Below are 15981 nucleotides of genomic sequence, written 5' to 3'. Positions count from 1 at the left end.
TCGCCCAGGACCGTAGGACGGGACACCAACCTGTGCACTGCCTGGATTGGTTACAGGATTACCTCTGATTACCTCTGATTACCTCTGATTACCTGTGATTACCTATGATTACCTGTGATTACCTGTGACCCAGTGCACACATGGATACTGGAGTGCCTGAAGCTGTATAACATCAACAGGACACTAAGAGTTCATCCAGGACTCCATGAAGCTGTGGAACACGACTCTGGAGGCAACTCAAAGCCAATTATGTCGGTGAGCATCAGATGTGGCAAATACCAAGGAGATGCCCCCCCCCCCCCCCCCCCCGCTGTTCTGCATAGGCCTAAACCCCCTCAGCCAGATCATCACCAGGAGCAGCTATGGGTACCAGTTCCTAAGTGGAACAACCATCAGCCACCTCCTCTACATGGACGACATCAAGCTGTATCGATCAATCAATCAATCAATCAAATCAATCTTTATTTATACAGCGTCTGTTACAACCAGAATGGTCTCTAGACCCTCTCCAGAATCCCAGGGCCTGACCCCAGACAAGCAACAGTGGCAGGAAAAACTCCCCTTTAACAGGAATAAACCTGGAGCAGGACCAGGCTCATGTAGGGACCCTCCTGCTGATGGTATCTGGATGATAAGATCCAGCCCCTAAACACCTCCGCCCTGCTGGCATATTACCCTGGGAGAGATCCAAGCCAGTACATCAAGGCAAGGAAGCTCCTCAACACGCACAGAGGGTTTCACCCTAAATCCAGCGTCCTGAGGCTGGACACGGAGAGGAAGGAAGGGGGCCGAGGACTCGTGTCGGGACCCATCCAGCGTCCTGAGGCTGGACACGGAGAGGAAGGAAGGGGGCCGAGGACTCGTCGGGACGCATCCAGCGTCCTGAGGCTGGACACGGAGAGGAAGGAAGGGGGCCGAGGACTCGTCGGGACCCATCCAGCGTCCTGAGGCTGGACACGGAGAGGAAGGAAGGGGGCCGAGGACTCGTCGGGACCCATCCAGCGTCCTGAGGCTGGACACGGAGAGGAAGGAAGGGGGCCGAGGACTCGTGTCGGGACCCATCCAGCGTCCTGAGGCTGGACACGGAGAGGAAGGAAGGGGGCCGAGGACTTGTCGGGACCCATCCAGCGTCCTGAGGCTGGACACGGAGAGGAAGGAAGGGGGCCGAGGACTCGTCGGGACCCATCCAGCGTCCTGAGGCTGCTGATGGATTCCAGCGGTGCCTCAGAACAACATGAGTTTCTCCCCAAAATGCAGATTTCCGTGGGCTAATTTCCAACCGCCTCAGAACCGCAGCACCCTGATCAGTAGCAGAAGGAAATGATCAAACCTCCACCTTTACATTTTAGAGATCGGGTGATTCTTTGAGGCTGGATAATAGACAAAAATCGATATTTAGATTTTTCTGGATGTGGTAAGCTGAAGCCATCAAGGCAGAGAGAAGTGAATCAGAAACATAAATGAGATTTATTTCATCTTCGATCACTGTAGACGCCAGTTTTAACGGGCTGGGAGGATCAAGATGGTAAACAGGTAAAGCCTCGAGACGTGTGTGCCCCCCATGACCCAAGAACATGCACCCCCTCAGACCAAAGCTGCCACAGGTGCCTCCAGCCCCGTTGAGCTCTGCCAAACAAGAGCAACAAGCTTTTGCCACGTGGTCACAAATCTAACGGCCGTAAAGCAGAAACATCATTAACGTGCTCATCTGCAGGATCTCAGAGCAGAACCGGGTCCCTCAACGAGGCAGAAGAAGCACTTCTGTAGCACACGAAGCCACAATGGCGCCGAGACGGCAGCAGAAAAGAAGCCAGTTCCTGCCATGAATGTCAGGCATCAGTCAGCTGGGGGGGAAACGGGCTTTTAAAGCCCCAGTAGCGATAGGTGGGCAGAGCTCAGCACTGAAGGTTCATGTGTACCTGGAAGCATGAGAGGCACTGCACATCACAGCAGGGTCCTTCATGCTCTTTCTAGAAGTTTCTGTGCATTAAGAGACTCCCCGCTGTCCTGATTCACTGTTAAAGAGATAAAAGGAAGCCCCCCCACCCCCAGAGGCACCCAACACCACCCCAACTTCACCTGCTTATAGCTGGAACTCATTAAAAGAGCCGAGGCGCCAATCTCGACGAACCTAAAGTTCGTTTAACATTTGACACCAACTGGGGCTGCTGGTCAAAATTCTCGGGCTTGATCGGGTATTTTATCATATGTATTTTAGTTTCTTTGTACAGTGTGAGCAAAAACTAGCAGAAACGTTAGCCGGCAAAGGTTAGCATCTGCTAGCATGTGCGCGCCATGCCTACAGGCGGCGTAGAGACAGGGACGAGCCACCGGGGAAAACCCAGAAAGCTGGATACACGGCTTTAGCAAAGTGGAACACGAAGGAGTGGAAGGGGGTGGCTTTTTTGGCTACATTATAAAATGTGGCAGTGCCCCCTTCGCAGTCCAACAGAACCCCCACACATTTGGGGTGGGTGTTCTCCAACACGGTCTCCTTGGTGTCATGCCAAGCCGACAGCTTATTATTCAACCACTCGATGCACCAGGAGACGGAATTGCGGCCCAGTCGGCTGGACAGACCTCCGCGATCGATGTCTTGGTAAGTTAAGCCGATGCCAATGAAGTTGTTGCTACTGAGCAGAACCTCCCAGTAATGTCGGCCGGTGTTGAACCCGGTAGAGCCCAGGACCTGGGAGCAGACGGTGAAGCGCTGAGGGCAGTTGGGGTAGTTGAGTGGCTGATCTGCCACAGTGGCCCTGGTGTAGCCGTCGCTCATCACGATGCGTTTATTGGCTGTCGTCCGATCCAGAGTCAGAGTTCTGGCGTCTGGTGAGGATGGAACAGAAGAGTCACAGCAGAAACTTCTCCCAGAACGTCCTACACACAGTTAAAACTGTTCAAATCTACTCTGATCCTAAAGAGACTGGAACACTCTGTCCGGGAGACACAGCGGGTTCTATTGTTCTGCTGAACATGCATCACCGTCGTGGCATTTGGGCTCTTTTAGTGGGACACAGAGGAGCCGCTGTATTAGCCATAAACAGCATGGCTGCTGGGCTACGTGGCCCCGCCCCTTATTGAACTGGGCTGTGCTGGTGCCGAGTTAATGTTGCTAATGTTGGGCCATCAAGGTTGGTGTGAGTCCAGGCCTCCATACTTACATATCAGGAGTTCATGGGGATCCTTGACAGAAGTTATATCTAGAGCCTCCTGAGGTCCTTCAACAAGAAACAAAACTAGCATCAGTTTAGAAAGAAAGATGCTCGGCTAATTCACATTTCTCATGACTATTTACATTTAAAGTGGAGGCGTGAGTCTTTACCTGCTCCCAGTTTGGAGGCTGAAGCAACATGAAGACCTGATAACATCTCCTTCATGTTCAAAAGGTTCTCCATTGACTTGCTCAGATCCTTCTTCACTGCATCCCAGCATGAGCAGGTTGGTTCAGACATGCAGACAACACAGACGGAAGACATGGAGGAACCAGTAGCTGCTGTGGCGTCAGCAGGGACGTGAACAACGTGAGAAGCTTCAGCTTTTGTACCGTCATCGTTTCCTTACTTTGTTTATTCTTCTTTGCTGCTGCCTTGGCTGGAGGAACTGGAGTGCTCTTTTCTTCTGCAACACCTGTGGATAAAAGAGCAAAATCTGGATGTTCTTACTCTGGTGTTTCACCTCTGCTCCCTCCTCTTCCCTCCGGCTCCTCAGAGCCGATTATGTGACCTGATTTCTGGCTTCAGGATTCAGACGTTACAGCCTGAACTGCCATCAGGAGCATACCAGCTATTTTGAGTCTCCCCAGTCTGGCCTCCGGGGTCATTTTGAAGCTCTCGGTCAGAAACTGATTGAGCGAAGTAGCAAAATCCTTCGACAGTTTCACGTTTGGGGAGTCCAGGTTGATGCGAGGGGTGTGGGGGTCGAACTTTGCAGCTGGAGGGAGGTCAAAAGAAGCCTGTAAGGAAACGGATGCAGGTGGAGCAACAGTTATTCCCACGTGACTGGAGCAGTGACGCTGAATCAAGCTCAGCAGACGTGCACACCAACGTGTAGCAGCAGCACAAGCCTCCCTTCATTCCCTCAGTCGTGTCCAAATGCACAATCATCAACACTCATTTGCTGGTACCTGCAGAAAAGCCAAGGTTTGAGGCTCTTTCAGCACACTCTGGATGTGCTCTTTAGCTTTGCTGATGGTGCTGATGTTCGAAGTGAACTTCTTCATTAGAGTCTTGATCTTGACGTGGCCGTTCTGCACCTCATGGTCCACAGCAAGCAGAGCGTTCTGCTCCTCCTGGGTCAGCATGTCCCTGATCCGCTGGTACTCGGCGGCCAGGGCCTTCTTGGTGCTGGTGGCAGAGTTCTACAGGAGGAGCATCCATCAGTGCAGGAAGGAGCCAGTTGGGCAGCATCATCATCATCATCATCACTGTGCTTACCTGCAGGCTCTCTGGTAACATGCTCATTTCACCGATGACCTTTTCGTTCTGCACACGCTTCTTGTCCAAGAAATCTAACTGGTCCTTAAAATATGCCTTTAAATACAGATGAACTCAATGAATGCAGGCAAGGTTCAAATATGTGACTCAGCACGCGCCTGTATGACACGGCCAGCAGGTGGCGATCAAAGCTAAGTGGTAGTGCTAACTCCTGAAATAGGTGTTAGGATCAGAATAAAGGTCTAACAACGTTAGAATAACTGTCTAATAACGTTAGAATAAAGGTCTAATAACGATAGAATAAAGGTCTAATAACGATAGAATAAAGGTCTAATAACGTTAGAATAAAGGTCTAATAACGTTAGAATAAAGGTCTAATAACGTTAGAATAAAGGTCTAACAACGTTAGAATAAAGGTCTAATAACGTTAGAATAAAAGTCTAATAACGTTGGAATAAAGGTCTAATAACGTTAGAATAAAGGTCTAATAACGTTAGAATAAATGTCTAACAACGTTAGAATAAAGGTCTAACAACGTTAGAATAAAGGTCTAACAACGTTAGAATAAAGGTCTAATAACGTTAGAATAAAGGTCTAATAACGTTAGAATAAAGGTCCACCAACGTTAGAATAAAGGTCTAATAACGTTAGAATAAAGGTCTAATAACGTTAGAATAAAGGTCTAACAACGTTAGAATAAAGGTCTAATAACGTTAGAATAAAAGTCTAATAACGTTGGAATAAAGGTCTAATAACGTTAGAATAAAGGTCTAATAACGTTAGAATAAATGTCTAACAACGTTAGAATAAAGGTCTAACAACGTTAGAATAAAGGTCTAATAACGTTAGAATAAAGGTCTAATAACAACGTTAGAATAAAGGTCTAACAACGTTAGAATAAAGGTCTAATAACGTTAGAATAAAGGTCTAATAACAACGTTAGAATAAAGGTCCACCAACGTTAGAATAAAGGTCTAATAACGTTAGAATAAAGGTCCACCAACGTTAGAATAAAGGTCTAATAACGTTAGAATAAAGGTCTAATAACGTTAGAATAAAGGTCCACCAACGTTAGAATAAAGGTCCACCAACGTTAGAATAAAGGTCTAATAACGTTAGAATAAAGGTCTAATAACGTTAGAATAAAGGTCTAACAACGTTAGAATAAAGGTCTAATAACGTTAGAATAAAGGTCTAATAACGCTAGAATAAAGGTCTAATAACGTTAGAATAAAGGTCTAATAACGTTAGAATAAAGGTCTAATAACAACGTTAGAATAAAGGTCCACCAACGTTAGAATAAAGGTCCACCAACGTTAGAATAAAGGTCCACCAACGTTAGAATAAAAGTCTAATAACAACGTTAGAATAAAGGTCTAATAACAACGTTAGAATAAAGGTCCACCAACGCTAGAATAAAGGTCCACCAACGCTAGAATAAAGGTCTAATAACGTTAGAATAAAGGTCTAATAACAACGTTAGAATAAAGGTCTAATAACAACGTTAGAATAAAGGTCCACCAACGCTAGAATAAAGGTCCACCAACGCTAGAATAAAGGTCTAATAACGTTAGAATAAAGGTCTAATAACGTTAGAATAAAGGTCTAATAACGTTAGAATAAAGGTCTAATAACAACGTTAGAATAAAGGTCTAATAACAACGTTAGAATAAAGGTCTAATAACAACGTTAGAATAAAGGTCCACCAACGCTAGAATAAAGGTCCACCAACGCTAGAATAAAGGTCTAATAACGTTAGAATAAAGGTCTAATAACGTTAGAATAAAGGTCTAATAACGTTAGAATAAAGGTCCACCAACGTTAGAATAAAGGTCCACCAACGCTAGAATAACCAAACCTGCGCATCGTTTTGAGGACGATGAATCTAAGGTTCAGCCTTCATTGAAGGTCAAATTCAGGTGAAACGGTCATTTCGTGCCGATGTCCCGACTCACCTTCTTGAGGTTCCTCTGCTCCTCAGCAGAGATGACGCAGCAGCCTTTGTGGTCCTGCTGGTGGCACAGGCTGCAGATCACTTGGCCATGCTGACTGCAGAAGAACTCCATCAGTTTATGGTGGTTCTGGCAGGTCCACTCAAACAGGTTCCTGACCGGTTCAACCAGCGGGTGGAGAGAAAACACGGGGTTCATCCGATGAGGCTTCAGGTGCTCCTCACAGAAAGAGGCCATGCAGGTCAGGCAGGTCTTGGACGCTTCCGTCTCCATACAGGTGTCACACAGGATGACGCCGTCCTTCTCTACTTTGGTGGGTTCTCCAGACAGTTTAGCCTCCATCTTGTCGGCCATCTTGGAGCTGAAGCTCTCCACGATGGTGCTGAGGACGGTGTTCTTCTTCAGGTCCGGTCTGGTGGGGAAGACGGCCCGACACTGGGGGCAGCTGAAGCTGCAGCAGTCTGCCCAGGTCAGCAGGAGACAATTGTTGCAGAAGTTGTGTCCACAGGGGACGGTGACGGGACAGTCGAAGGTGCTCAGACAGATGCTGCAGGACAGATCCTCCTCCAGCTGCAACAGCCCGGCCATGACGTCACTTCCGGTGGGCAGCAGGAGAAACGAAACCTAACTGAACCGGGAAAACGAAAGTAAGACGTCACGTCGAGTTTGACCTGTCTGACATCGGAACAAAGATAATGTGGCGGCGAAACAGGGTCAAATGAACTGAGAACTGAGTCCGGAACTAGTCTGGAACTAGTCTGGAACCATCTCAGTAGCTGTGGGAAAGTCGCGGAAATCCCGTCAAGCAGCCAAAGTCACGAACACGAATAAGGAAGCGACAGAAGAGGCGACAGCAAATGTTGCACAGTACCGGTACCTTCAGCGCTGGCGACGAGGGACAAATGGGGGGTGATTCTGCCCGTTTGGAGTAACCAGACCCGGAACCAGAGACAGACTCAGCACGGCCGACACCGAGAGCGCGTCTAACCCGTTCTCTCTCGCTGCGTCACTCCTCTCTCTCTCTCCCTCCCTCTCTCTCTCTCTCTCTCACTCCCTCCCTCTCCCTCCCTCTGTCACGCGCTATCCGCGTGCTGGGAGTTTGCCGGGAGTTTGTGAGTGTTTTCCCCGACTAACTCCGCCCTCTTGGCGGTGTGTCTGCCCCATCATCGGGGGGGTTGCTGCAGTTTGGCGGAGGGTTCGTCGTATTTTACGGCGGGGGTGGCGTCCTCGGGGACGGGTGCGGGTCCAACCCGACCCGTCTGTGCCGGTGGAGGAGGTTCTCCTGGAGACCAGGTGGGACACGCTCACCTGCCCTGCGCCTCCAGGATGAACAGAGGAGTGGTGGTGTTTGTTAAAGAGGAGCGGCTGGTGGCTGAGTCGGTGGGGAGGGGGTGACGGTGAATGGCGCGTACCTGCAGGTGTCGCCCTCCACCCGGGTCACCGGCCCAGGTGTTCCCCCGTTTATCCCTAATGAGGCTCTGGAGCTGCAGCGGTTCGGGGAGATGGCGGCCGCTGAGCCCGATGGAGGAGGGGGCTCTAGCGGACAGGAGCAGTGGAGGAGGAGGAGCAGACAGGAGCTCAGGGGGTCAGTGGTGACCAGGGTCAGGCTGCTGGGGTGCAGCTCCCTGATCAGCCAGTTGAGATGCTGGGTGTTGAGCTAAGTTGGCCATATGGAAGACCAGGAAGGACCTGGCGAGAGGTCAGGGGTCAGAGGAAGCGGTGGTCATGATGACTGGACTGCTGGCAGCTCGGCTCAGGGTGGAATTTAATTTCTATAAACTGACAGAACAAATTAGTCCGTTTGAAGACATCAGGGGAGCGAGAGAGGTCCTGTGTTTACTGAGGGAAAATCGTTTGATTGTGATGGTCTTTAATGTCTCCCTCTGAAATGTGTAAATGTAAATAATACATGTAAATAAAGGTGTTGTTAAAAATCTAATCTCTGTCTCCATCTCTGCCCACCTTTGCATCTCTTGCGTTTAAAGGTTTCCGTTCAAAGGTTTTATGTTGTTGTTGAGTCAGTGTTTAACCTTTAACCAGCTCGTCCTCTCTAAACGTCCCTGGAACTGGAACCGCCTCCTACTGCAGCCATTTTTGCACACACTTCAGGTGATAATTCACATTGATTTTATTATTTTATTCAGACTTGTAAAGTAAAATTCAGTATTAAGATGAAATGCAAGAAAAATACAGATGTGGCGTAGAGTCAGTGTGGAATATTTTCCTGAAATGAGCCCAGAGATTATCACAAGGAGAGTTGCTGCTGTCGCTCCAGTTTCTGCTGTTGTTGCTGCGGTTTGAGTCTCTGCAGCTGCTGCTGCTGCTGCTGTTGCTGTTGCTGTTGCTGCTCTTCAGTTGCTGCTGCTGCTGCTCCGAGGCCTTTAAGAGGCCTGGGTGTTGTTGTGCCCGGCGTTGTAGGCCTCAGTGAGCTTCTCTAGGTCTCTCAGTAGTCCTGCAAACTGTTCCTCCTGTTGGAACAGAACGCAGGAGTCATCTAACATGATCTAGCATCACAGTTGCTACTGGTTGCACTCCTGAAGGTTAGCAGAGCTTTAATTCTGAATTATGAGGTGAATCGTTCGTTTGTCTCACCAGGACACTCATTCGCTCGGCTGCTGCAACGGCGACGCTCAGCTTCCGCTCATCTTCCTCCCTCTCCTCTTCAATCACACCCAGTCTGTGAGAAGAGAAAACAAACTCAGAAAAACTGGAACATTTTCACGTTCGTATTCTTGATTTCTAAAGTTGTACCTAAAGGTGGCGCTAGCAAGCTGCTCTTCTTTAGCAGCCAGGAGGTTCTGGAGGTCCCTAACCTCAGCCTGCAGCAAAGCATTCTGGTCCTGACTCTGGTTAATGAAGTCTTCCAGACGCTTTGCCATGTCCAGCTCACGTTCAGTCACCTGCTCTATTCCCAGACGCAGCTCCAAAAGCTCTTGTGCATGCTAGTTCGTGGATTAAAGCTTTGATGAGGACTGACTCTATATTTAATTAATGATTTAGAACTTGTGTTATGAGATGAGACGTACCCTGTCCAGGACATTCAGCTGCTCGTTCTCGGTCTTCCTCTCGCTGGACTCCCTGTTCTGACTGACTTTAATCCAGGGAACTGGTTCATGCGCGCGTTTGACACTCCCAGACTGGATCAACAACAGAGGTATGAATGACAGTAATAAGAAGGAGGCACAGTAGTCGAACGAGAAGTGTTCATTCCCAGGCAAACTCACTGATTTGGGGGATGTGATACATGGCTGATGCGTTTCTGACTCTTGTTCCTGGTCAGCTGTTGGAAGAGCCTCAGAACTTGTCTGCCTCTTCAGGAGATGTCTGGGGTGACCTGGACGTCTGTGTGGAGCACTCTGGGTTCTTGTCACTGGTTTCCTCTGTCTCATACTCCTCCTCCTAACAAGCATGTTCCACAAATGTCAGAACGATCGAGTGCAGCACCAGCTTATCTCCTGACTGTGCAGGGATGAAAAATAGTACCAAATCGAAAGCTACGTTCTAATATTCTAATCAAGTCTAAAGCGAGGAGGTGCCAGAACACCCCCAGAGCACATAGGGCCCAGGGGGTTTGAAATAATAACATTTGAAATAATATTGACAGACCCAAAATGTTTATGTAGGAATTACTTTTACATAGATGTAAGGCCGGTATGAGCAGGAACTCATGCCAGGAACCTATGAGGACTCAATTAGAAAACTATTATTTGAAGAAGTGTCCTACCCATCGTGCGTCACCTTGGCCTCACAAGTAAGCTGTTGAAGTGAGGGATGATGAGGGCTGTAGTCCCTCAGGTCTTTAGGAGCAATGTACTCTGGTTTGGTTGTTTGACTGCAAAAGAACCCTCAGCTGAGTAAGGTGTGGCACCGTAGTGCAGGAGTACAGTAGAGCATATGCTTGAGACGTACCTCATAACTTTGATGTGATGAACCTCAGGGCCCAGGCAATCTGTAATCTGGTTCAAAATTAAAGGCAGAGGATGGAGCTTGTCCACTGTATCCTGAAAAAAAGACAATGCTTAACTACTCTTAATTTGAAAGAAGACGGTGCGTAGCTCTTTGTACTAATGTAACGCTCAATAACTACAACTGATGTCAATTGTTCCATTCAGCATTTATGAACAAAACTCTATACAAGCGAATGTAACTGTATGAAAACCTTCTTCAGTACCATGAAAACCGCCTTGATCAGCGAACAAAGGCACAGATCAGATGTGCTAAAAAGCCAGCAAGTGACCACCCATGGAAGCATGTGACCACCGATGAGGTGGAACCTGCACAAGCTGCTGTCCTACCTGGTCTCGCTGGTAAATAATGTCTACTAGCAGGCCGTGCAACACAGCCAGGCGCAGAGGTAGGTCCACATAGCCATCAAAAGAAGTCGTCGGGATCTCGGAGTCCAAACTCGAGACCGTTTGTAGAAAGACCCGCATCCCATCCCAGTGCTGCTGCAGGAACTCGTTCATGAAGAGCATGTACTCCTCCTTCTCCCCAAACCTGAATCAGAACCAAAGAAGTTTACCAAATGACTTCTGTTGAGTTGATGAAACACCAGGACGTTGGTTTTTGAGCCCGTGGAAGAACTCACAGGGTGAAGTTGGCCAGGTTCTGAATGACTTTGGCCGTGAGGGTGAGCGTACGCAGGGTGTTCGGCTCTGGGTAAGGCTGCGTCAAACCAAAGAGAGAAGGGCTAAGGATCGCTGGACAAAGGAAGCGAAGGAAGAGGGAAGCGGAGATGAGACGCTGGCCAATCTCTGGTCTACCCTGGTCTTCACAAAGCTCCCCCCAGCTGGAGAAGATCTTGTTTAATTCTTCAGGAAATGGTCTGAAAGCAAAAATAACGCATCAACAACTCCGGGAATGTTCAACGCTTGACCTGGACAGTTTGGCTTGATGGCACCTTCTGGCTCACCCCTGTATGGAAAGAATCTTTTGCACCACCTCCTCACAGGCGTCCATCAGGTGCTTCTGGTTGTTTGAAAGTTCAGCTGCACTACACTTACGTGGGTCCACCTCGCAATTCTCCCCCGAGGCATAAAGGCGATTGATAAAATCTCCTGCATTCATGATAAAAGAGCAGATTTTAGAGGAAAGAAGCAGATTTTATCATCACGTCTAAAGTGTCCTACCAAGGGTATCGATGAGGTACTTCTGGCCAACCAGCTTCATGTAATCATCTATGGCTTTAGTGGCCAGTGTGTTCTCTCTGAAGATCAATGCCTCCTTCTGTCCGAGACGCTCCACCTCAGCACCGCCCAGGTCGATCAGGAACTCCTGAAACAGGTCGTTACGTTTAGCTGTGGAATCTGAATATGTAACAACCGTGGTATTATGAAGCATCACCTTGGCTTTTCCAATGCTCTGCAGCATGTGCACCAGTGCTCCAGCCATCTCCTCTTTCTCCTTCACATTCAGAAGAGGCTCCAGACATCTGCACATCTCCACATAATCCATTGTTAAATATTCGGCAAACTCTTTGTACTTCTCCATTGGCAGCACTTTCAGATTCTGAAAACGAGCCTTAATCCGGAGTGAAGCCTGTGGCCCCAAAAGGTCTTTGCTCCCCGTTGAAGCTGGGGCTTTGTATGGAATGATGGGGTACCACTTTTCCTGATATGCTCGTCCTCGGATCTCATTCAGAGGTATGGCCACGCTGCCTAGAGGGTGGAAGCTAGCCTCTTCTCGGGAGTGACGCTTTTTCTTGGGGTCTTCTTCGCGGAAGAGGTGCAGGGTGATTTGAGAGATGCAGGGCAGGTTGTCAAGCTCAAACAATTCACCCCAGAACAACTGACACCCTCCAGCCGCCCCTCCGCCTGCCACCAGACCTCCCGAAGCCCCGGCAGTGGCCTCTCCCACCAGGCTGGAGCGGTGCGAGGGCTTGCCAACGGCCCGGCTGGTGGTGCGAGCAAACAGGGTCCCATCCAGGTGCAGCTCACAGTAGTAGCGGCGCTTGGCAGGAAGATCTTTGGCTTCATTCACCCACAGACTGAGAGAGTTTTCTGTGCGCTGAACATTATCCTGTGGACAGGCACACGTTTGACCCTGTTTGGTAGCTTTTCGAGCTCACACGAGCTAGTTGGAACCAATTCTGCCTCACCTTGTTGGGCTGAGCAGCCCGCCTCAGGTCTTCGATCCAACGGTCCCGCTCTGCAGCAGAGGAGCAGCCGAAGCAGTGGGTGTTTTCAGAGCTGATCACCTGGAGAGCAGCACAATGACTAATGACTGCAGGACGAGGAAGACTCCTGTTGGCTCTCCACACATGCAACAACCCAGTTTCTACCTCAAAGCAGTACTTCTCCCCAAGAATGGAGCTGTGGACCGGTCTGATGACAGTGCTGGAGTCTGCACTCAGGTCCAGACTTCCAAAAGCACTGATGGGAATAGATACCGACTCTCTGGATCCATGGTGCCTGTACAACACAAGGAAGCAGGTCCAAGTGTTCCGTTTCTGGCCCAAATCGATTGGAATAACAAAAGTATACGAACCAGTTATATGTATTTACACGTTTAAGGTGTGAACAATCGATATTTTATGGGTGATCATAAATAAATGTTATTTTTTAGATAAAGTCAGAGCTTCATCCTGGGCCGGGTCGCAGAGGTGCCCAGACTCCCCCGGCACCAGAAGTTTCCTCGTTTTCCTGTGATCTACCTCTCAGTTCCTCATCCTACCCCTAAGAGAGCGAATCTGTGATCTGGTCCTTTCGATCACCGCCAAAGTTCGTGAGCACAGCCGGTAAATTGTTCCTTCTTCGCCACTACGCTCCGGCACATCGAGCGCAGAACTGACGAAACAAACCTGCTTCCTTTGTTGAGTCCCAGAGCGCCGGCCTGACTGCTGCTGCTCCTCTTGGCCCTGTTCTCCAGACGCCTCTTGATCAGCGCCTGCGGGGGGAGAGTCACTCGACCATCAGAGAGAGGAGAGCTTACGGAGAGGCGTGTGTCGGACACACTCACCCTCACGCCGCCATCCTGATTCTTGGCTCGCGGACCTCCAGGTGCACCCATGTGGTCAGGACTACACTCTAATCACACACACACACACACACACACACACACACACACACACACACACACACACACACACACCGGCATTGATACTGAGACCCATTTAAATTAGTTTCATTTCCAAAGTACCAGTATGAAACCAGTCCTCTCATTTCTGATGGATAACATAACAGCAGTATATTTATTGAGCTAAGCTAGTTATCGTTAAGTTATCATTAGGAAATGGCCTGGTTAGATCTGTCCAGCATCTTTTTAACTCTACGTTTAAACAGCATCAGACGTGAATCATCATTTTTCTTCTATCTTTCACTGCCTTCCTTCTTACCCAGCGCCCCACCACACACGATCCAGCGTCTAAAGCCCATGGTTGAGTCCACCGTGGAGCCTCTCTGCTCGTGTTAATGCCTTCAAGGTTGTCTGTCAGAACTGGCAGCAGTTTCTCACTTACCCTAACCCTCCTCCCCACCCACAGAGCCATGATGTTATCTTCTCCAGAAATGTAGAGGAAGTCATTTGACAACCACTCTCATGCGTAAACATCCAGCTATTTCCTCTCTTGCTGTCTTTAGTGACGACCCGAATGTAGCCGATGTCGCTGCTGCAGCTCTGATGATGTTCGAGACACGTTTGTGTGTGTGTGTGTGTGTGTGTGTGTGTGTACTGACCTGCATCGTCCACTAGATTCTGCAGGCTGAGGTTCAGCACACAGCTGCTGACACGGGTTCTGGTCCACATCATTGGCTAGGAACACACACACACACACACACACACACACACACACACACACACGTACATAAATGAAAAATGACTGAAAAAGGGTGTGTGTGTGTGTGCGTGCGTGCGTTTTCAGGTATTTCAGTACCTCTTCCTCTGGTGAAATCAGGATTTGTCCGTCCTCGAGGACACAGTTGGTGATGTCCCACAGTGGGACATCCTGTGCGGGGGCCCATTGCAACCTCGGGAGTGTGCAGCTGGTTTGTGCGACTGACGATGCCTCGTTTTCATCTGTGACACACACGGACCCACGCACTACAGTTATTACTACGTGTCATAAACAACGGTGGAATTGAAGCTAATTACAGGCACCCTGCTGATAATTACATTATCTGGCCAGACTCCACCAACCTGGGGGAGTAACTGATGTTATCAGTGCCTTTAAATGGGACGAGCCACACGGGTGGTTGTTGATTATATTGACGGGACATAAATGTTACTTTAATAATAGATTTGACAGGTTGGCTCATTGTTGCCTCATCGGCGTCGGTTCCTATAAAGGAGACGTGATATCACTGGAACATCAATAACTGTGTAATGTTCATGCCGTAATTTTATTTCTAATTTATTCTATATTTATGTATATATGCTTATAATGCTCATAATATCTATATATTATATACATATATAAAGTTGAATAAAGATGAATAAAGTTCATCTTAATCTTAATCTTAATCTTAATCTTAATCAGCACATCTAACAAAGTAAAAGAGGTTAAATTCTCTCATCTCAGCCATAAAATGGAGGCATGAGGGCGACTGGTTAATGGGTGGCAACAAAAATAGCAACAGGAAGTTTCCCCAGTGAGCTGAATGTTCAAGGCACTTGTAGGTTAACTCGTTACCAGTGACATCACTGTGTCCACCTTTATGAGGGAAACACCTTTAAATGAACGTTTTCATGTAGACTGTGGCTAAATCATCCATGCCACCGTTAGCTACCGTCTCCTCATGCAGACACACGTGCACCCGCCGCACGTTTCAGCGGCAGGTGCAGGAAAATGGGGGCATCACAGTACCTGGAAGTAGGTTTGAGGTGCTCCAGCGACTCTGCAGCTTGAGCTTCTGGGACACCGTCCTCAGGTACTTCCTGAAGAGCATTCCGCCTCCTCCTCGCTGTGGGGGGTCGGCGGCAGCGGCGGCGGGAGAGGAGGCCCCCGAGGCCCCGGCCGGGTCTGCTGGAGGAGCGGAGCTGGGGGAAGGTGCCAGGGTAGCCAACCTGGCGCCCAGGGGCTCAGACAAGGCCCTCTTGAAGGGGTTCTTCATGGTTCCTTTTGTCCTGGCTCCCTCGCCACCCTTCCCGCTGGGGGGGTTTTTATCGGGGTGCTCCTCGCTGAGGGCTTTGCGCCAGGTTTGCATTTTGCTCCATTTGTTGCTGGAGGCCTTCTGAAGCCTACCCAGCGTGGATGTGGGAGACGATTCCTCTCTGGCCTGGTCCAGGCCTCCCCGGGAGCCGGTGTGCCACCTGTAGGTGTTGAGCGGATCAGAGGTGTCACAGGTGGGAGACTCGTCCTTCTCCTCTGGCTCCTTGGGCGGCTGCTGAGCTGCAGGCTCCAGCTGGTTCTCCTCTGTGCCCATCGTAGCACCTTCGTCTCTGGGTTCCCACACTCGTCCGGGCGGTTGCGAGTGCGAAGGATGAGCAGGGTTGGCTGGTGTCGCCTTGCTGCTCTTTCGTTTCCTGTCTTGCACCGCGTCATCTGGCAACAACAGGCGTGTGGCTGTGCGGTTGCCTTGGTAACTGTCGTGTCTGTCGTGTCGCACGTTTCCTCAACAGATCCCAGAACCGTGCATGTTGAATCTGAAGTCTCTCTTCTG

The 15981-nt window shown here is 49.2% G+C and overlaps 2 protein-coding genes across 3 annotated transcripts; both read right to left on the bottom strand.

Moving 5' to 3' along the window:
- Window positions 1–1448: 1448 nt before the first annotated feature.
- trim25 (tripartite motif containing 25) lies at window positions 1449–7842 on the bottom strand. The gene is made up of 9 exons (XM_029850258.1): window positions 7263–7842; window positions 6389–7013; window positions 4434–4529; window positions 4124–4357; window positions 3781–3952; window positions 3562–3627; window positions 3323–3418; window positions 3162–3218; window positions 1449–2826 (listed from the first exon to the last, which is right to left on the bottom strand). Exons 2-9 carry the CDS (start codon window positions 6971–6973, stop codon window positions 2300–2302), a joined length of 1833 nt encoding a protein of 610 aa, XP_029706118.1. The 5' UTR covers window positions 6974–7013; window positions 7263–7842; the 3' UTR covers window positions 1449–2299.
- A 653-nt stretch (window positions 7843–8495) lies between these two features.
- On the bottom strand, window positions 8496–15923 carry rasal3 (RAS protein activator like 3). 2 transcript variants are annotated; one of them, XM_029850216.1, is made up of 19 exons: window positions 15186–15923; window positions 14256–14398; window positions 14059–14134; window positions 13343–13410; window positions 13185–13270; window positions 12666–12795; window positions 12483–12581; window positions 11729–12403; window positions 11515–11659; window positions 11298–11442; window positions 10974–11210; window positions 10681–10882; window positions 10295–10386; window positions 10110–10217; window positions 9610–9784; window positions 9412–9522; window positions 9137–9327; window positions 8978–9062; window positions 8496–8853 (listed from the first exon to the last, which is right to left on the bottom strand). In XM_029850216.1, the coding sequence occupies exons 1-19, from the start codon at window positions 15742–15744 to the stop codon at window positions 8767–8769; spliced, it is 3414 nt and encodes a 1137-aa protein (XP_029706076.1). In that variant the 5' UTR covers window positions 15745–15923; the 3' UTR covers window positions 8496–8766. The 2 variants fall into 2 exon arrangements, with proteins under 2 accessions (XP_029706076.1, XP_003976523.1); XM_003976474.3 differs by lacking the exons at window positions 14059–14134; window positions 14256–14398; window positions 15186–15923 and adding an exon at window positions 13719–14050.
- Window positions 15924–15981: the final 58 nt, after the last annotated feature.

The sequence above is a fragment of the Takifugu rubripes genome, chromosome 17 (genome assembly GCF_901000725.2).
Source record: "Takifugu rubripes chromosome 17, fTakRub1.2, whole genome shotgun sequence".
Taxonomy (NCBI): Eukaryota; Metazoa; Chordata; class Actinopteri; order Tetraodontiformes; family Tetraodontidae; genus Takifugu; species Takifugu rubripes.
The sequence above is the reverse complement of the archived record's forward strand: the minus strand, read 5'-3'. Positions and strand labels throughout refer to the sequence as shown.

Bases quoted from the DNA above. Each gene is read 5' to 3' on its own strand.
- rasal3 (XM_029850216.1), bottom strand. From the start codon at position 15,744: ATGGGCACAGAGGAGAACCAGCTGGAGCCTGCAGCTCAGCAGCCGCCC. The intron at 11,660-11,728 runs GTGATGCTTCAT...GACCTGTTTCAG, and splicing joins AGAGCATTGGAAAAGCCAAG to GAGTTCCTGATCGACCTGGG. The intron at 8,854-8,977 runs GTGAGACAAACG...CTGTTCCAACAG, and splicing joins CCGAGCGAATGAGTGTCCTG to GAGGAACAGTTTGCAGGACT.
- trim25 (XM_029850258.1), bottom strand. From the start codon at position 6,973: ATGGCCGGGCTGTTGCAGCTGGAGGAGGATCTGTCCTGCAGCATCTGT. The intron at 3,419-3,561 runs GTAAGGAAACGA...GCTGGGATGCAG, and splicing joins AGCAAAGAAGAATAAACAAA to TGAAGAAGGATCTGAGCAAG. The intron at 3,219-3,322 runs GTAAAGACTCAC...TTCTTGTTGAAG, and splicing joins AGCCTCCAAACTGGGAGCAG to GACCTCAGGAGGCTCTAGAT.